Source organism: Solea solea, chromosome 15, assembly GCF_958295425.1.
Source record: "Solea solea chromosome 15, fSolSol10.1, whole genome shotgun sequence".
Taxonomy (NCBI): domain Eukaryota; kingdom Metazoa; phylum Chordata; class Actinopteri; order Pleuronectiformes; family Soleidae; genus Solea; species Solea solea.
The window spans coordinates 22,463,268-22,481,174 of record NC_081148.1 but is presented as its reverse complement, the minus strand read 5'-3'; the positions used below and the strand labels follow the sequence as shown (position 1 = coordinate 22,481,174).

The window sequence follows — 17,907 nt, the reverse complement described above, 5'->3', positions numbered from 1 at the left end:
TCAACTAACCCTTACATATCAATATCTTAATTTCAACCATGAAGGTACTCAAATCCTCAATCTTTTGATCTGAAGTCAGACGCCTTATCAATTAGGCCACATGGTCTCAACAACTGGCCCATCCCTATCCATTTTGAAATGATGATTAAAAAAATTGTAAAGAAAGCATGTAATACATGGATGAAATGCCAACTTGAATCCTAAGTGTAAGACTTTGTCCTAAATGTTGATGATTTTACACACTATACCTTTAAAACATTGTGTTTGACTGCGTTTACATGTTTTGTCAATTTAATAATTGATTAATCATCAATTAACTGACCTAAAAATAAACATACAGAAATAACATTAAAACTTGCCCTCTGCTGATTTTCCATTTGTGTTTTTACATAATTCAGAATGTTACACTGTAAAAACTCACTTTGTGCAAAGTGGACGGTAGAGTGGCCTTGCAACCGGAGACCAAATTCCAGTTCCGACTGCTACACAGCAGTAACACCTTTTATTCTGTGGATTCAGACGAGTGTGTTGCAGCACTTACCTCGACAGGTTAGCAGATGGTGCCTCATGTGGCAGGTGATTTATATTGATAGGTGTCTTTGTTCACCAAACATTAAAGATGTAGGAGGTAGATGGGACCCATCTGGAGACATCATTCCATGGAAATCTGTTGATGAAATTGCAAGAAACTGTTTACTATTTACTTTACTATGCTGATGTCCACAATGGTTCGTGTAGTGAATTTTTTCTTTTTTCTAACATCTCTGCATTTCAGAGACAGACATTAAATGCTTAACTACATTTGTGTAATATCTTTGGTTGCTATAGTTACTCTGCAGATTGAGGAAATACATTGACAATGTGTTATTATAGATTCAGGTAATGGTGACCTTAGTGATCCATCATTGACAATGCAATAAAAAAACAGGTGCATTCATTTAAAATAATTGCCATCATCCAGCTACATTAAATTAATGTAAACATTAATGTACTAATGTTAATATTTAAAGAAAAAAAATCTAGTAAGTAAGTGAACCAATTGCAAGTAAACATTAGTTTTCCACGAGTACAAATGGCAATGACTGGACAGCAGAAGAGACTCAAAGTCATCACCAGCAAATGTGGAAGGTATTCACAAGATTTACAAGATTGTTATTTCAGGGTTTACATATGTACACAAATACACATAAAACCCTCTGATAAGATAAAGACATAAGACAAAAAGTCAAAATGCAAAGCAGAATGTAAATGTCTTTCCCAGAAGACCTAATAATGGCAGATTATCAGATGATTGGTGATCGGCCTCCAGACGCTAATTTGTGATTTTAATTCAATGGCCTGGAGGAAGGGAGGGAGGACTTCCTGCCTTGAGATTGTAAATTTACATTTGCATATTAGATGTAAATTCCCATTAGATCCCAATCCTTCCTACTTTTAATTCTTGATTTAGATTGATTTCTATTCTATTGTATTCTTTAGCTAATCCTATTTTCAATTCTTTATCTTGTCTAATAATTTTTTTTTTCTTTCGGCTTATTTATGTTTTAGTATTTTTTGGGGAATCTAAAACTCTGCATTTTAACCATCCTCAAACCTTATCTGGGACCAGGGGGATCTGGGGTACCCCAGCCCATAACATGTCATAGGATTTGAACCCACAATCCCCCACATTCAAATGTACACTGCTGAAAACTACAGTTCCCATACCGGGAGTTGAACCCGGGCCGCCTGGGTGAAAACCAGGAATCCTGACCGCTAGACCATATGGGACTTGCGTATGACTATCACAACATCACAATATGTGATTTCTATAGATACCTTTGTATATAAGGTAGCATTTGCTAAACCTGGTGGTTATCGCTCCGGTCTGCATCGCTTATGTCCACATTTCTCATCTAATAACTGTCTGTATAATATCAATTTAGATTCATACATGAACCTCAAAGGCAAACAGCTCAATGCAGAGAATGTAACATTATGTAAACACATTTATTGTGGTGCATATATTCCATCTGGCGACGGCATTTATTTTGTCATCACAGCTGGGACACAGCATTCGTGACACTTAACAGCGTTACTGGCAATATCGTCTCCATCGTAGAGTTCTTACGCCGCGACATTAAACTCAATTCTGAATTAAACAATTCTGCACGAACGGAATTTGATAATACTTCATATAAATATTACTTCTGATGAATCCTTTACCGTTTATGAATTCATAAATGTTTGTGCAGCAGTTATAGAGTGCCGAGTATCACTGGCATATAATCATATTTTATTTTGCATCTCGGTGAACATGGCTGAATGTAATGCTGTAATCTCGGGGCTTGGTTATTAGAATATGAAGGCTTTATTTGAAGGATACAGACAATATGAGTTGCGCAAGATTATATGTTTCTGCTGCTCACCAGGGTTCCCACACCTCGGCATCAAATTCACTTTCCAAGACTAATTACCCTCAAATTCAAGGACGGAATGTGCTGACACAGCTTAATTTGGGAGGGCAAATTGTAAGTATGCAGTATGCAAGTCAACGGCAGAGAGAGAGAGAGAGAGAGAGAGAGAGAGAGAGAGAGAGAGAGAGAGAGAGAGAGAGAGAGCAAGTGGACAGTGTCCATGACACTGCTAATATGACTCCACGTTGGTTCTGATAGTCTATGTATATCAGGTAATGCAGGGCATGAAACAGTAGCTATCGTCACAACAAACTAGGGAGACATTTACCTAAATATCAACTTGACTTCTTTCTTGGACAAAATTCAAGCACTTTCAATGACCCATGTCTATTTAGGGCGATTTTCAAAACCCTGTCTTACGTTCTTGGCAGTTCCTGTTCTACACACAATGTTTAGAAATTTTGGAGTAACTGTTGCCTCTCGCTATGCCTTTATTTGTTCAGATGTCTGCTCTTAATCATATTTTCTCTTGAAGCCATGACATCTGCTCACAGTTATGTAACCAAATAGAGAAAATATCCTTACGGTTTTCCCATGAACAGTAACTTACTGATTAAAGGTCCAGTGCGTTATTTTCAAAACTCCAGCAAGAGCCTTTAAAAATTGTGGAGAGAGTGTGGATCAGCTTTACAGGGGATGCCATTTTTGTTTTCTCAACAATGGATAAGGCTAAAAACCGTCTGTGTGTCTGTAAAATGTTGCAATCTGGATTTTCTCAAATGTCTTGTTTTGTTACATGAAACAAAGAAACCAGAGAATATTGACATTTCAGAAGCTGAAAAATCAGAAAACTTGTTTTACCTATTATCAAAATAGTTGACAATTAATTTAGTAATTGAAGAACCAAACGATGTTGCCAAAAAAATGTTACACACTGCACCTTTAAACAGTTAGCTTACAGATAAACAATGTATTTAATACCAAAATATCTGCTGCAGCACAAAAATAAAGTAATATTGTTCCTCATTTGCATTGGTTTGTGTTTAAATAAGCAGGAAAACTGTAGTAAGAAAGAATAAGATTCTTTTTTTTACAATTGTCTCCGTTTACAAATGATCTTGTAACCTTCTTACATTACATCCCGTATAAAGGTGGTTTGCCAGGAAGGAGAGCACCGAATAATAATACCCCCCCTTCACCCCACGTTTAAGTAATAATTTGATTTTGCAAGAGTAATCAGTCATCCTTATCTCCATGTTAACACATAATTCAGTTTGCCAGACTCAAAATTCAGAGCTCAAACTCTTCAAGATGACACACACAATAATGAATGTATGTTTTAACATACAAAACAATATTATTTTGTATTTTATATTAACCTTCTATGACTCTTGGGACGGGATGGAAGAAAAATTACAAGTATACTATATAGTACTAAGTAGAGGTAGACCAATTTAACAGCTGGGTCGATTTTTTGCCTTTTTTAATAATCTGCATCTCCGGATTATTATTTATTATCCAGTCAATTATTACAAATTTACATTTTTGTTCCCAGCAACTTAATAAATGTTGCTATGTCACCAAATCTTTATTTTATTAATCCAAACGTAATTTACTTTTTTAGCTATTTGATGGCATCTCATGTATTTAATATTTATTTATTCAAGTGGGTTTTTTGGATTATTTGATGTCATTTATTTCATTATTCATATATTTTTTTATATTTCTTTGTTACATTCTATTCACATCTAAGAAGCTTAATTGAGTGAGTAATTGTTTCAGCCCTAATATCATTTAAAAGTTATATTTTTTGAGAAGGAAGGAAAAAAGTCGGCCAAATATACAGTATACAAAATAAATGATTGGCCATGGGATGCCCTGATTAAAAAAATTACATTGGCCATCAAAGTATAGAAATGTATAAAATACAGGGTGAAGCATCAGGACGGTGCAAAAGTGCAGATGGTGCATTTATTCAAATTGAATACTGAATTAAACTGAAATATTCAACAGATAAAATTGGAAACTGTGAGTTAGGGTAGTTTAATACAGTGCAGACGATGTAATGAGTGTCATACATGCATGACGTCATCATGATGCAGGGTTAAAAATACAAAAGACAAAAGGACAACAGCCCAGATGAAAGGATGACATGGCTAAGGTGTGCAAAGGAAATGACAGAGTGAAATATACAGAGATGCAAAGGAAAGCAGAAAGAAAATGCATATTTAGAGACACGCGGTGAAAGAACTTAACATTCGCAACTTCAGTTTTTGGGAATCTTGTGGAATTACCTGTGGGCAACTGGACTTCCCAGAGTAAAGCTAAAGATTCATGAGATAACCTTTATAGACGTAACTAGATATTTTTTTTATTTAATTTTGTGTGCAGTTTTTACTCAAAAGTGGGGTCTTTTTCCACATATGGTGTCTTGTACTGTGAACAGTTGAGCAGCTGAGACTACACTGCCATCTTCAGACAGCTCAGTGGAACTACCATCACTCACAAGGCAGCATAACAGGTAAATCAATGGGGCAAGAGCAACAAGTCTAGTAACATACCAGACTTTTTAACATTTAATCGGCAAGTTTGACAATCTGGAATTACCATTACTGTGATGTTATTTCAATTAGTCGTAATTTCACTATGACTAGTATAAATCTGTCACATCGTTCTTACTAGTCAAAACTACACTTACAGATATCTGCAATTCAGTTTTTACTAGTTGAAATGACTTAACTTTTGCCATTCATGAGTATGGGGTTTGTCATTATAGATATCTACAATGTGTACATATCTTTAGATAATTACGTTATAATGATTTCAAATTTAATATATCCTTTATTATCCTCATTTGAAGAGATCTATATTGTCCTTTTCAAAAACTTTGAATTAAGTTTCAGATAGTTGGTCATAATGACGTTGTAGATATCTGAAACTGGAATGAAGTTTTGACTAGTAAGAATGAGGTCACAGATATCTTAAACTACAATTCATACTAGTTAAAATGAAATTATCAAATTAAAATTAGGTCACATATATCCGTTATTTCATGTATATACATATATGATTAGTTAAAAAGGCTTCTTCACTTGTTGATATGGGACTTTGCTATCTATCTCATGTTGTGGGCACATGTTGAACCATGTGCAAGTGCAGCGCGTGTCCTCTTTGTTATCTCAGAGCACTAATGAACATAAACAGAACGTTTGCGTCATTGTTAATGTGAGCCAGTGTGATTTTCAGCTGCTCATACAGATTTTGCCACTTTTCCCTCTTTAGATTCTCGGACTCTTGGAGCTTCGTAGAAAACAGAAACATGGACACGCAGGATTGTGCCAGGACCACGTCGCCTGACGACATCTTAATTGGTAAAGTATCAACGTTTTTACACCAGGAATCATAAGTAGCTTTACTGAGCTCAGAAGCTAACCAACAAGGTTACAGTGAGGTTTTTGACTTGTTATGAAAACGAAGACAGTTTACGGTCAACAATTCAATTCAGAAATACTTAAATTTATATTGTCATTATTTGCAAAAAAAACATCTTAAATTGTCTCTCCATATGAAGCATACATGTATGTCAGTATTACTAATTAAACACTAAATTATGAAAATCTTCAGTAAATAAAAAGGTACCATAAGATGTTGGTGACACTCACATCTACTTATTTAAACATTCAGTTTATATTAAAATAATTAAAAACTGGACTCGTCTTTAACATTTCCAACAGTGATTTAAACTTCAAGCACACAGCACCATTTTATTTGAGATTCAGAAGAAATCAGTGAATATAAGCATTAATGAAAGATTTTAAACACTTTTAATAGATGTTTTTCTTCTCCTTTCGGGATCATATGCCTTATAGCTATTCTTCGTGTGTACACGTGTATATATATATATATATATATATATACACACACACACACCTATCAATCTAACTAAAACTAAAGACTTTATTTTATTCATCCATGTGCTCATAAGCCTTGTGTGGCCTCTTATCTCCACCACACAATCAGTTAAACTTTTATGCAACATATTAATAGTAAATAAATAATGTCACTGCTGTTAGTTATAAGGCTCATCTACAGAGTGAATTCAAGCTCAGGACAGAGGGACTTCTGTGTGTTTAATGCTTGACTGTTCCCACAGCCTTAATTTAGGTCAGTGATAAGACACGCCAGACACCCATCAGATTTTACTGTCTCTTTGCGTGTGTTTGATTCAAGGTTCCTGGGTCGATCTGCAATTCAACAGCAGTGACTCTCCATACTCAAGTCTCCACGGAGGTCAGGAGCAAATCTCCGTGTCCAGTGACGAGTCTGCCGACATCGAGATAATGCTGCTGGACGCACAGCACGAGTCGGGCCGAAGCAGCTCCGCAAAGAGCTCTCCTTGCAGGTTCGTGGGAAAACATAACACACAATTTATTCTTTTACTTTACACGTTGTGAAGTGTGTAAATGTTTTTCATATGCGTGTCCTTTTACATCAGTCCTCTGGAACCAGAGACCCTCTATCTCACGAGCAGCAGCTCAGAGGAAAACCTCCCACAGGTATATATGATCTAACCCCTTGCATCATAGAAATTAATCGGCAACTGTTTTCTAGTTCGCTTTGCTCGTGTTATACCAAAGAAAATAGAAAAAAAAAATTGTTGTGGACAAAATAAGACATTTTCTTAATTTGCCAACATTGCATGGACCAAATACCTAGGGCTGAATGATTTAGAAAAATATGTAATAGCTATGTTTCTGACAGATATTGGTATGTAAATACAGCCTCACTTAAATATCCACAGTACTGAGTGATACTTAAAACTTTCACAATATATCAGACATACTCCTAGTACAGTTTAATTTTGTTTTGTTTTAATTTAACCAGTTCCGATGTCACCACGTTACACTGGAAAAGTCGGAAACGCAAACGTATCCCAGGCTAGCCATTGTTAGCAATACCAGTCGATTCTAGTTCCGACTACTAGTAGAATGCACCATAGCATTCCGCTGGGTGCATATTTTGTGACAATAAGGTTCTTAAATGTAATCATAGTGGCCTTGAAATAAGTCTTGAAAGTCTAAAAATGTGTGTAATTAAATTGTAAATTAATTGTGGAGCATTATCAAACAAAACCATCAAAATCATATTAATATTCTGTGTCCAAATAGGAGAAGAAAAAAGGATAAGAAGATAAATATGGACAGATTAATTGTTAAGGACAATAATAATTTGTTGCAGCCCTAATTAAGTTCATCTAATTAACTGCTGATACTTATGTATTTTTTCAGGCGGATCAAGACTTCCAAAGAAGAAGACGCAAAGTCAAAAAACTGAGGAAAACAAACCTCGACTCTTTGAGTCTGGCTGAGATCATTCCATTAAAGTACATTGCCACCAATAACAATTATGTTTTTGTCATTTTCCAATTTTTTAGGCCCAAATGTGTGTTGCCGTCATGTGTCAACTGTGTCCTCATTGTCCACTTTACAGCAGTCTACTGAGACCAGAGACCTTCCTTTTCACAAGCAGCGGCTCAGAGGGAAACATCTCACAGGTATTATACAACTGAAAAATTACACAAATCAATTAATCTGTGAAATTATTAACAGATTAATAATAAAAAAAATAATAATTTGTTGCAGCACTAATCAAAAGCTAACAAAGTGTTGTTTTGTTTGAAATGACGAGTCGATGCTGGTTGTGTTTTCAGTCAGATCAAGACTCCCAAGTAAGACGACAGAAGGTCGACAACCTGATGGAGACAAACTCCGACTCTTCGAGTCTCTCTGTGATCAGTTCACCAGAGTATGTTGCCACGATGAAGAATCATGTTTGCCAAAAATTTAGGACGCAAATGTCTATTGCCATGTATGTCAACATTGGTCTTATATGTTTGTCCTTGTCCTCTTTACAGTAGCCCACTGAGACTCGAGACCCCCGATCTTATGAGCAGTAGCTCAGAGGGAAACATCTCACAGGTATATTTTTGAACCACTCACAGGCTTTAAAACCATCCATCTTCTACCGCTTTATCCTACACAGGAGGATCGCAGGGGGTGCCGTGCCAATCTCAATCTGACATAGGGCGATAGGCGGGGTACACCCTGGACAGTTCACCAGTCCATCGCAAGGCCACATATAGAGACAAACAACCATTCAACCATTCATTCTCACATCTATGATTAATTTAGTGTGTCCAATTTATCTAATCCCTACATTGCAAGTATTTGTACTCTGGGAGGAAGCTGGAGAACCTGGAGAAATGTATTAAAACCATTTAGTCCAAATCTGGGGGTGCAAGTAGTAATTGATTAATTATTTACTTATGCTTTAAATTCGACCACATTTACATCTACTCTCTCAGTTTGGAAATCCTCATTTCTCTTGATGTATATTTCTAAAGCGAAACATTTTTTCCCCACACGTAAACCACTGTATATGGGTATCTAGTTATGCTATATACTAAACCAGGTGCAGCCTGTGGCCAAGTGGAAAGGGAACTTGGCTTGTCCCCACCAGGTCAAAAGGGCTGGTGTACCCCTGAGCAAGGTACCCGACCCCCATTGCTCCCCAGGCATTACTCAGTGTGGCAGCCCATTGCTCCTAATTCTAGGATGGGTCAAATGCAGAGAAATAATTTCCCTGAGGGGATTAATAAGATTTAGAGCGTTCACACTTTGCACCGTTTTGGCCAACTTCAGAATCTCCTAAAAAAAAAGGGAACAAATCACAAAACATGTTTTTTCCCCCCTGGTGTCCTAGAGGCGGGGTTTAATGCAACAGAGAAGCAATGTCTTTTTATACGTCCAATATGGCAACCACTGAAGAGCAAGCTGTCTTTAGATCCAGGGTGTTGCTTAGCCTGGGTGAGATGTGGTCCGGCATTGGCCAGGTTAGGGAAAAATCGTAAGATGAAAACTACAACGAGCATGTTGACACTTTTTTGTTGCTCTGCATACGTCATCCGAATCATTGTTCTAATAAGTTGCATGTCTATCCAATCGGCCACACTTCTTGCAAGTAGTTGGTGATTTAAACCTTTCCAGGCCTCATATTGAATCTCAAAGGAAATCAAGAAATTATACATGTTGTGATAAAGGCTAGCACACTTAGATCAGCTACTGCATTCAAATGTTGCCATTGATTTTCTTGGTCCATTCTTACTTTAGTTGTACACCCTTTAGTCACCCTCGTCTAATCAGTGAAGGGCTTGTTGTCCCACACCCCTCCCACTTTTATAAACGAAAATTGGCTTCATTAAACCCGCAGATGTACTGTAATAGACTGAAATTGTGCTGGTTTGTTAATTGCATTGCTTCAAACTACAATTACGAACAGAATATAATTCCAAACAACTGATCAAAAAATGAGAAAGTGATTGACAAATTAATTGTGAATAAAAATAGTTGCAGCCCTAATTAAAATCCAATAATGTGTAGTTTTTAAATTGTATTGTAAGGTTGATTTGTGTTTTCAGTCGGAGGAAGACTTCCAAGAAAGAAGACAGGATGACGTAAACATCCTGATGAGGAAACACTCAGACTGGATAGAGGATTTGTTGAGTCGATCAGAGAGTAATCCACCAAAGTATGTCGCAACCAGTTATTTTAATAACTCAAGAGTCAGAATGATGTTTTTGTAATGTCACATAATTTTCCCCTGGGAAACAGAGTGAAGATCAATCATGAGATTTTATCAATAACTACAATACAGGTTGTATAATAGAGATAATGCTCTGTCAAATCACAATATCCTCTTTACAGCAGCCCAGTGACCCCCATCCTCATGTGCAGTGACTCGGAGGAACACATCTCACAGGTATACTTGACTGAACTGCTCACATGTATTAATCCAAATAAGGGCTGTAACTCTTATAAGTGTTGTTTTTTATTTATTGTTGATGCTGTGTTTTCAGTCAGATCAAGGGTTCCGAGAAAGAAGACAGGAAGTCGACGACCTGATGAAGGAAACCTCAGACTGTTTGAGTCTGTCTGAGAACATTCCCCCAAAGTATGTCGTCATCACTAAGAAGTAACAGGGATTGAATTGATTCCAATATTAGTCCCGATTCAATCTGATATCAATTACTTAGGGATATTTCAGTTACAATATCTGCTTGGATATGAATGGTATTGTCAGAGAATTGTCCAACTCTTAAACCAGACATCCATCTTTAGCCACGGTGGTGTCTTCAGAGGAGAAGCCTCCTGGCCAGGCTAACCCAGTTTTTCCCGAGGAAAAGCTCATATTTAATCATTCATTTTGCTATTTTATGAATAGACATTACTTCACACATTGTGTAATACAGATAACCAAGCAGTGGTTTGCCATGTATGTCAATGATGGTCCTATATGTGTCCTTGTTCTCTTTACAGCAGCCCACTGACACAAGAGACCATCCTTCTCACAAGCAGCAGCTCAGAGGGAAACATCTCACAGGTATATTTGACTGAACCACTCGCATGTATAAAAACCTAATGTGATTCGAGTCAAAGTGTAGTAGATTTAAAATGTGATGGAGCATCACATGAAGCCATCAAAAACATTAGCCACTCCACTCTAATGCAAGGATGAGAATGAATAGAATCAGTAAATTGCAGCTCAAATTGCGCGTTCTCGTGGAAAATGAAAGATTGTTCGGCTCTGCAAACAACTAACTGATTTAGGTCAATGCTGGATGGGTTTTCAGTCAGATTTCCGTCAAGACTCTCAAGAAAGAAGACAGGAAGTCAACAACCGGATGAAGGAAATCTCTGACTGTTCAAGTCTGTCTGAAAACATTCCGCCAAAGTATGTTGCCAGCTCTAAGAAAGATGTTTTTTTCCAGCGCCAGTCTAACTGTGTAGTTTTATTTAACCATACATCTGTCTTTAGCCATGGCGGTGTCTTCAGAGGAGAGGCTTCTGCTGGTCCTGCCATAATCTCAGGTTCACTGTTTTCCCACATTGACAGATCTCACCTGGCTGATCTGGTTTTCCCTGAAAAAAGGCATGTATTTAAAAATCAAACCATGTGTTTTTATGAATTGCAATTAATTCTATTACACGTTGCAGATTATCAATGTGATTTGTCATATGTGGTAACACTGTCCTTGTTGTCCTCTATACAGCAGCCTTAAGAGACCAGATATTCCCCCTCATACATGCAGGTGCACAGAGGCAAACATCTCACAGGTACATTTATTTAACCTTCAATATGTATTAAAACCTATATATCCAAAATTAGGCCTGCAGCCTTTTTGCAGACAAAAACATTTGGGATTGATGTTTGTCCAAGGTTTGAATCGTTTTTAAATTTTGTAAACCAAATAGCAATTTTTCTGCATTCAACAGATTGCATTTTGTAATTAAGTAGAATAGAATATTAAGTATAGTACATTGAACAATTAATTCTGTAATTTGTACAGGTTGACCTTTATCTTAGAAAATGCCCAATTTTTTTGCCATGCAAACCACTAATCAATTAATCGAGAAAACAATCAACAGATGAGTTGATAATAAGAATAATAATTTCCTAACTTGCAACCCTTATCCAAATCTAATTATTAAGCGTTTGTATTTGATGACAAGTTGACGCTGGATGTGTTTTCAGTTGGATCTTTACTTAGAAGAAAGAAGACAGGAAGTCGACAACCTGATAAAGACGATCTCTGACTGTTCAAGTCGACCCGAGATCAGTCCACCAAAGTATGTTGGCACCACTAAAGAATCATATTGTTGTCATGCCAACGGAGGCGTTATTCCAAGAAAACTGTACTGGTTACAGGCCACAATATCAATTTTGCTTTGATATAAGAAAATATTCTTGGAAATATAGAACTTTTGTCCAACTTGAAATCCAAAATCAAACCCTGTCTCTAGCCATAGTGAAAAAGCATACATTTAAAGATGTTGAGATTTTATGAATTGTAATGTTGAGTAATACAGATTATCAAGAAGTGATGTGTAAAGATTGTCCTTGTTGTCCTCTTCACAGCAGCCCACAGAGACCAGAGACCAGCCTTCACACAAGCAGCAGCTCAGAGGGAAACATCTCACCGGTATATTGGGTTGAACCACTCATGCTTTAAAACCTACTAATCCAAATTGGGGCTGCAACTACCAATTCATTCATAAAATATAGATTAATTGATCACTAAATTAATGGTAGACTTTGATGATAATTGATAAATCAATGTGTGATTTTTTTATTTTCTAGTTTTCTTTGGTCCTCAAAGAAAATGGAAAAATATCTTTGGTCTGGGGGGTGGTTGAATAATATGTGAGACATTTGCCGACTTTGTTTTTACCATGCGCCCAACTGCAGAGGCCATATTGTCTCTTCTATCCGATAATACATTATTGGCGCCATCTTGCCAATACCACCATGGTGCCAATAATATCGTGCTTTGCCAATTTGTAACCATTTTTTAAAAATTGTATGGACCAAATAACTAGGGCTCAACAATTTGGGAGGAATATGTCATTGTGATTTTTCGGACAGATATTGTGATTTAAGTAGAATAGAATAGACGTGTATAGGGCAAAAAGAAATTAGTGTGAGATTCCAGAGCTGCTGCGTTTGTGAGCACCACCGTGTTGAAGAAGGCAAGAATCTGTTTATTTTATTATCATTTATTGTAACATTTACCATGTAATTGATTTTAAAATATGAGTATCATCACAGGGAACCATTTGAAATAGTACGCACTCTATACTCATTAGATCATAATGAAATACATTAGCCGTGTTTCCATCGAGTGGAATAGGTCGGTTTGGTTCAGTAAGGTACTTTTATGTTATGTTATGTTTCCATTAGGAATGGTACCAAAATAACCCTAAACCAGCCCCTACCGTTCAATTTTTTGGCACCCTTCTCCTGGCGTACCAGAGTGAAATGGTTCGGTCTAGCGCCACCCAAAACAGACAGCTGATTGGGCAACGCTCGCAGCCTATTCTCATACAAAGGTCGAAGTCTTTAGGGGATAAACAGCCACAAAGCGAGCAGTCTGTGTTGTTTTATGTTTAGTTGTGTTCATAAGTCATCATAAGTTGTCGTCGCCCCGGTAGAATGTCACACTACGCCTACCAAGTATAGAAAGTGTCAGGTACCATGACACAGGGTTTTACCATTCCAAACCATTCCATGATGGAAACACAGCAATTGTTTCCAACATACACAGTATGTATTACATTTTAGGCATAGAACAATTAAACAGAATCAATAAACTGTAGCTTTTTCTAATTGCAGATCTCAAATCGGCCATGCAAACCCTATTTGATGACAATTTGATGCTCAATGTGTTTACAGTCAGGTCAAGACTCCCAAGAAAGAGGACAGGAAGTCGACAACAAGTCAAATATTGCTGATTGGAGAAGTCGACCTGAGAACAATCCACCCAAGTATGTTACCACCACTAATATGGTAACTCTAAGAGTCAGATTTGTGTTGTAATGTCACTGGAATAGTTACTAGTTACTTCTTTTAACCCAGCCCTGTACCCCGCAACCAACAATTATTATCATGATCAATTAATCTGACGATCATTTTCTCAATTAGTTGTCTGGTCCATAACATTTTGGAAAATGTAAAAATAATGTTCACCGGTGTTTCCCTAACCCAAACTTAGGATGTTCTCATATGTCTTGTTTTGTCCACAAATCTAAATTGTTCAGATTTAATGATTTCTTTGTTATATGGTGCAAAGACCCAGAAAATATTCACGTTTAAATCAAAATCAGAAAGCTTTAATCGATCAAAATAGCTGATGGTTCATTTAGGCATCGATTGACCATTGCAGCCCTAAAGTGTTTACACACTAGAGCCAATTCATATTTTATGCCATGATTTCTAATTTGGATTAAAAATGATGAGGTGTCAGCGTGACATTAAACTAGTGCTAGTTGATTTTAATGTATTCCAAACAATGAAAAATTAATGTGCTTCTCTGTAGGGATTTCCTGCTGAAGCACCCAAAGCGCTCAACCTTTCTCTGCATTAAGGAGACCAGCGTGTTGAAGGAGGGAGGCATTCTGTCTTCTGGCTACCCAAAGTATTTTCTCCCCTCATTAATCTTCTCTCACATAGTTGCTTTTGGCATAGGGTAAGTACCATCATTTAATGCTAACTCTTGCAATTTTACAGTCAAACCAAAAAAACACTTAATGGGAATCTCCAGAGGCAGATGCAGAAGGATCAACTTCTAAGCCCCAATTTGTGATGACAAAACAATGTACATACGGAAAAATAGACCCGTTTTCCAACAGTTTAGTAACATCGCTGACTATAATTGCACCAAGATAGTGTGAATAATTTAGTGGTAGTCTCCTATGTTGGTATGTATTAAAAGGGCAAGTCAGGGGCATGATAGTGTTGTGTTTGGATTTTTGGTGGAAAGAATGCACTGTTTCACCCTGACCTTAAGCTTCATGAACCTTAAAAAGGTGCCATAAACAAATCTGCCAGAACATGCATTTTACATGTTAAAATTAAAGCTTACTAAGCCAATCAAAGAAGAATGACATCATTTGTGGTACGACAATGCCACAGTAGTTTGATGGTACACTTGGGAACAGGAAGGGTGAGCAGCAGGGGAGTCCCCCATTTTTTACAATCGGCAGTTTCGCCATTAGATGTCACTAATTCTCACACACGGGACTTTTAAGAGAGTAGAAGGATGGGTAAAGGATGAAGATGAACCTCTAGTATGTTTCCTTTAGTCGGTTGCATACAGTAGGGCTGCGACGAGTATTTTCATAATTGATTCATCGACAGATTAATTGAGTTATCGTTTGTTCCTTAAAATGTCAGTTTTCATGATTTCTTTGTTATATAGAGCAAAGAAACCAGAAAATATTCCCATTTAGGAAGCTGAAAAATCGGAAAGATCGCCTTTATTCTAGCAAACATCCAGTTGATTAAGTTTGTGATCAAGATTTGTTTTCAACGCTGTATCCGTCTCTCTTTCAGGATATACTTTGGTAAGCGCATCGCCTCTCACAACTCCATCTGAACATAGTGACATATTTTTACGACGCCGTGTCACCTTGACGTGACCATCAAGCCTCAAAATGGAACCTTCTTGTAGATCACACGAGATGTGGCTTATGTGATGTAGCCCTTCAGGGAGAAAACACTCAGTCGCTGCTTTTCTTGTGGCTGTGACACCTGAACACTGCCAGAGACACTGTCCTGGATGTGGATATGAAGGTTTCACCGCATCCTGCTCCTTACATTTTGCACATTAGAAGTGCTTTATACAATATTGAAAACCACTGCCTTTAACTTTTTTTGCACCAAGAAAATGACTTGAAAGTTAAAAATAATGACTGAATTTAGTTTAGTGGATAAACACATTTAGAGTGAGAGTTAAACGTTTAGACACACCTTCGCATTCAATGGGTTTGTTCGCTGATATTACTTTTTACATTGTTGATTAATACTGAAAAGTTAAAAGTATGAAAAGAACACACATAAAATGAAATGTTCAAGAAACCACGATATGTTTCACATTTTAGATTCTTCAGAATAGCTAACTTCTGCTTTGATGAAAGCTTTGCACACTGGAGGAAGTCAACTGGAATGGTTTTCATTTGACAAATACATTTATTTATTTATTAATGTTGATGTTACCAATTGTGCATTTTTGTTCTGAGAAACGTCATACATTTTGCTTAGTCATTAAAACATAATTTTACTTGTCCAAGTTTTTTTTTATGTATTCAATATTTAGGTTTTACATTAAATACTGTATATAATTGCACTACAGTGCAGATTGGAGAGACAGACCATTGGCGTTGTTCAATAACTGAACTGGCATCAATTATTGGCTATTGGCTGCACTGATTTCTAAATCAGCTATTGAAAAACATTATTGGAAGGGTCTGTGCACAGTTCTTTCAAGACTACTGTTCTAATCCAATCAGTTATTGCAAGAACCCCTCAACTAAGTAAAGAAGATCATCAGTCCATTACTTTTAGACATGAGGGTCAGTCACCTGGGAAAATTTCAAGAACTTAGAATGCATCCATAAGTGCAGTTGTGAAAACTCTCCAAGGTTGTGATGAAACTGTCTTACGTGAGGTCCATCTCATGAAAGCAAGACCCAGAGTTACCTCCAAATCAGCAGATTAACAGCACCTCAGATTAGAATCTACACAAATGATTCAGAGAGTAAAAGCAGCAGAAATGTCTCAACACGAAACTGCATTAATCAGGCATCAATGGTGAAACTGCTGCAAAGAAGTCACTACTGAGGAAGACTAAGAAGATCATTGCCTGGGCCAAGAAACACAAGGAATGGATGTTAGATGAGTGAAAATCCATACTCTTGTCTGATAAATCCTAATTTGAGTTCAATCTGCCACATCCTGGAGGAGGAGGTGGAAAGATGGTGTGGGGATGCATTACTGCTGTCAATGTTGGCAGTTATCCAAAATTCGAGGTACACATGACCACTAGAACAACCACAATATTCTGCAATGCCGTGTTTTTTAACAAACACCTCACCTCCAGGATGCGTAAAGGCTATTTGACCAAGAAGGTAGTGATAGAGCACCCAACCTAAACCTGGTTTAGGATCAGTTGGGCTGAAGGCAAAGTGCTCCGCATGTGTGGAAACTCATTCAAAACTATTTTAAAACCATTCCAGGTGACATGTCATCAAAGCAAAGGGTGGCTAATTTGAAGAATTTAAAATATATAAAACATAAAATAGTTTCTAGTGTACTTAATATTAATTTACAATGTAGAAAAACCTGCAGGGAAATCCTCAACAGTGTATTGTCCAAGGAATCATTAGCTTAGTCCTTGAGAGGTTTAATCACTGTTTCAATCTGTGCAATTATAAATCATAGAAAACCACTGTGAACTTGTTAAGCATAAAGCTGGTTGTTAAAACACATGGACTGTATCAGCCTGATTTAATTACATTAAATACACACTTACAGACCACTTTATTAGGTACAAGTGTGGGGTGTTCTTTGTTTGTTTATATCCCTGTTAGCTTCCACTATGGTGGTTGCTAATCTTCTCAGGGACCTAATAAAATACTATTAAATTTGAAAAACGTGTTTACACCTCTTGTCCTTTAACAAGTTAATGTCACACTGGTCATTTCAGCCTGAGCAGACATCATTCCAGACCTGTAGTAGCCTATTTCAACAGCTTCAACTTTCTGACAAACTTTCCCCTCACTTTCCCCCCCACACACACGTGTTACACCACGAAAAAGCAAGCAGAATAAACAAGATATTAAAACAGTTAGTTAGCTTTGAATTATGTACCTGATTTGAAGTGGTCGGAACACAGGTGGAATCCGGTGTGTTTGTTCCATCACTCGTCTCCTGTGCTCGTTTTTAAGGTTTTTTTTTTTTTTTTACGTCAGTGACTCAGCCGCTGCCTCCTGGAAACTTTGAAGGATCCGGTAAAATGTTCTCCCGTTTGCGACAGATATCCACCGTTTTCTTTTTTATATATGGAAACAGGCAGCGACGTGCCATGAATTTGAAAAAAAAGCGGCTTCCGTTCCTG

The 17,907-nt window shown here is 37.1% G+C and overlaps 1 protein-coding gene and 1 non-coding gene across 5 annotated transcripts; one reads left to right on the top strand and one right to left on the bottom strand.

Annotated features, from left to right (window-relative positions):
- Positions 1-1,698: 1,698 nt before the first annotated feature.
- On the bottom strand, positions 1,699-1,770 carry trnae-uuc (transfer RNA glutamic acid (anticodon UUC)). Its single transcript has one exon. It is a non-coding gene; the product is annotated as a tRNA-Glu (tRNA).
- Positions 1,771-4,594: 2,824 nt separating this feature from the next.
- On the top strand, positions 4,595-17,406 carry LOC131473597 (uncharacterized). 4 transcript variants are annotated; one of them, XM_058650887.1, is made up of 21 exons: positions 4,595-4,750; positions 4,843-4,917; positions 5,679-5,767; positions 6,627-6,798; positions 6,892-6,952; positions 7,685-7,779; positions 7,887-7,950; positions 8,107-8,201; positions 8,311-8,374; positions 9,874-9,983; positions 10,160-10,214; positions 10,312-10,406; positions 10,772-10,835; positions 11,086-11,186; positions 11,271-11,384; positions 11,506-11,569; positions 11,988-12,082; positions 12,372-12,435; positions 13,686-13,777; positions 14,329-14,478; positions 15,345-17,406. In XM_058650887.1, the coding sequence occupies exons 3-21, from the start codon at positions 5,716-5,718 to the stop codon at positions 15,385-15,387; spliced, it is 1,650 nt and encodes a 549-aa protein (XP_058506870.1). In that variant the 5' UTR covers positions 4,595-4,750; positions 4,843-4,917; positions 5,679-5,715; the 3' UTR covers positions 15,388-17,406. The 4 variants fall into 4 exon arrangements, 3 of the variants coding, with proteins under 3 accessions (XP_058506870.1, XP_058506868.1, XP_058506871.1); XM_058650885.1 differs by having other exon boundaries at positions 4,595-4,917; XR_009242197.1 differs by lacking the exon at positions 13,686-13,777 and having other exon boundaries at positions 4,595-4,917.
- Positions 17,407-17,907: the final 501 nt, after the last annotated feature.

Bases quoted from the DNA above. Each gene is read 5' to 3' on its own strand.
- LOC131473597 (XM_058650887.1), top strand. From the start codon at position 5,716: ATGGACACGCAGGATTGTGCCAGGACCACGTCGCCTGACGACATCTTA. The intron at 8,375-9,873 runs GTATATTTTTGA...TTGTGTTTTCAG, and splicing joins CAGAGGGAAACATCTCACAG to TCGGAGGAAGACTTCCAAGA. The intron at 12,436-13,685 runs GTATATTGGGTT...ATGTGTTTACAG, and splicing joins CAGAGGGAAACATCTCACCG to TCAGGTCAAGACTCCCAAGA.